The 1,859-nt window shown below is 68.5% G+C and overlaps 1 protein-coding gene across 2 annotated transcripts in view; it reads right to left on the bottom strand.

The window, feature by feature from the left end:
- Window positions 1–1,114, bottom strand: part of LOC138173266 (thioredoxin-like protein 1) — a 48,788-nt gene extending 47,674 nt beyond the window's left edge. Inside the window, exon 1 of one of the 2 annotated variants that reach the window (XM_069103262.1) lies at window positions 842–1,114. In XM_069103262.1, coding sequence (XP_068959363.1) covers window positions 842–939 — 98 coding nt within the window. In that variant the 5' untranslated portion in view covers window positions 940–1,114. The remainder of the gene's footprint in view (window positions 1–841) is intronic. The other variant, XM_069103253.1, reaches the window with a different exon arrangement.
- Between the last annotated feature and the right edge of the window lie 745 nt (window positions 1,115–1,859).

Below are 1,859 nucleotides of genomic sequence, written 5' to 3'. Positions count from 1 at the left end.
CCGTCCCGCCTGACCCCAGTGCCCCCCCCCCGCCCCCCCCCGCCCTCCCCCGGGTGTCACCACCCCTCTCCCCCCGGTGTCACCGCCGCTCTCTCCCCCCGGTGTCACCGCCGCTCTCCCCCCGGTGTCACCGCCCCTCTCCCCAGTGTCACCACCGCTCTCTCCCTCGGAGCAGATCCTGGAAAGCCTAGGGGGGGCTCCTCGGGAGCCAGAAACACAAGACGCACGTTGTTTGCACGGACGGTGGGGCGCACAAACACCCAGACCTGACACAGCGCGGTCACTAAGTACAGCGCGCCCCCCAGAACGCGCTCCCCACTGCGCCGCCCTCCCCGGCTCTGGTTGTTCGCGCCTCGGGTTCTTCTGCGAGTTTAGTGAACCCTTCCCGTGATGCTTCAAATAAGGGCCATAAATAAAAGAGCCGTGGGCGCGCTCCCCAACGCCCCGATCTTTCTTCCCTCGTGGGTCACGGGCCCTTCTGAGACTTGACTTAGGTCTACCTTCCTGGGAGGGCTTCAAATACCGCCACGGGGCCAATCACACGCAACTAAGCGACAAAACACGCGTGTTTAAGAGCCGAGGGTGCAGAGCCCAGGCCCTGAGCCGGCCCGACACCGCCAGGCAAGGGCTGCAGGGCCTCACCCGCCGCTCCCGCAGGCCCGGCGAGGGGAGCGCGGTGTCGGGCGCAGCGCAGCCCCGGGTGACAGCCATACAGGGGCCCAGGCCGGGCCACCGGCAGGGGGGGGCGCGGGGCGAGGGCGGGGGGGGGGGGGGGGGGGGGGGGGGGGGGGCAGAGGCCTAGCGGGAGGCCCGAGGCCCGGAAGCCGCGCTGGGGCCTCACCCTCTCATGGTGAACTTGACCACGGCGAGTCTGGAGCCCGCGCCGCTCAGCTCCGGCTGGAAATCAGGGTCGGTCCCGACCACCTTCACTCCCACCATGGTCGCGGGGGGGGGGGGGGGGGGACTGCTGAGAACCGAGGCCACGGCACCACCGGCTTCCGGACCGAGGAGGGAGGACGCCCCGGGAAAGCGGGGGACGGAGACGCGCTGACGCCGCGGCGGACTCTGCTCGCCGCGCCCGACGTGCCGAGTCACGCCAGGGACGGAGCGAGCGGGGCCGGCGGCCAGGGAGGGAGGCGGGGGGCGGGAAGAGGCGTGGGAGCACCCAGCAGCCACTGCGCGGGACAGGGACTTCACGCCGGCTCCTCTCACCCCCTCCTCCCCGCCCCGCCCCGCGCTCGAGTACGCGCGGCCTGCCGCCCGTCGCGGGAACGCGCCCGCCCTCTATGCGTCATTTCCGCACCGCCCTCTTCCGCTCCCTGCGCTGGGTACGTCCTTGCCCTCAAACTCCCCGCCCACCGGATGTTAGGCCGCGCATGCGTAGAGCACTGCCTTCGGGTTCGGTGCCTTTTCCGCTTCAATGTTCCAGCTGATCGGGAGGCGGGCGAGTCCCCTGCCCTTGGCTTGGGCTGAAGGGCTTTCGCTGCCCAGGCCCTGGGACCAAGCGCTTGTACTCAGCACGTCAGGAAGGCCAAATTCAGTGCTTCCTGGGCACGCACTGGCTGGCAGACCCGGACAAGAATGACTTAACGTCTCAGGCTTCATTTCTTTATTTGTGCATGGGTGCAGCAACAGCCAAGTTCAGGACCGCCAGGTGGCACAGGCCCTAGAGTCCGGGCGGCCCAAGTTCAAGTCCAGCCAGACGGTGACTAGCCGTGGGACCCTGGGCAAGTCACTTAACCCGGTTTGCCTCGGTGTTCTCATTTGCACAGTGAGCTGGAGAAGGGAAAGGCAAAGCTTTTGCTGTAGTGCCTCTGCCAAGAAAACCCAGGCCGGGGCCGGGGAGAGTTGGAACAGTA

The sequence above is a fragment of the Petaurus breviceps genome, unplaced genomic scaffold (genome assembly GCF_028583685.1).
Source record: "Petaurus breviceps papuanus isolate PSGF00001 unplaced genomic scaffold, PetGlider_PUasm1.0 129, whole genome shotgun sequence".
NCBI lineage: Eukaryota > Metazoa > Chordata > Mammalia > Diprotodontia > Petauridae > Petaurus > Petaurus breviceps.
The sequence above is the reverse complement of the archived record's forward strand: the minus strand, read 5'-3'. Positions and strand labels throughout refer to the sequence as shown.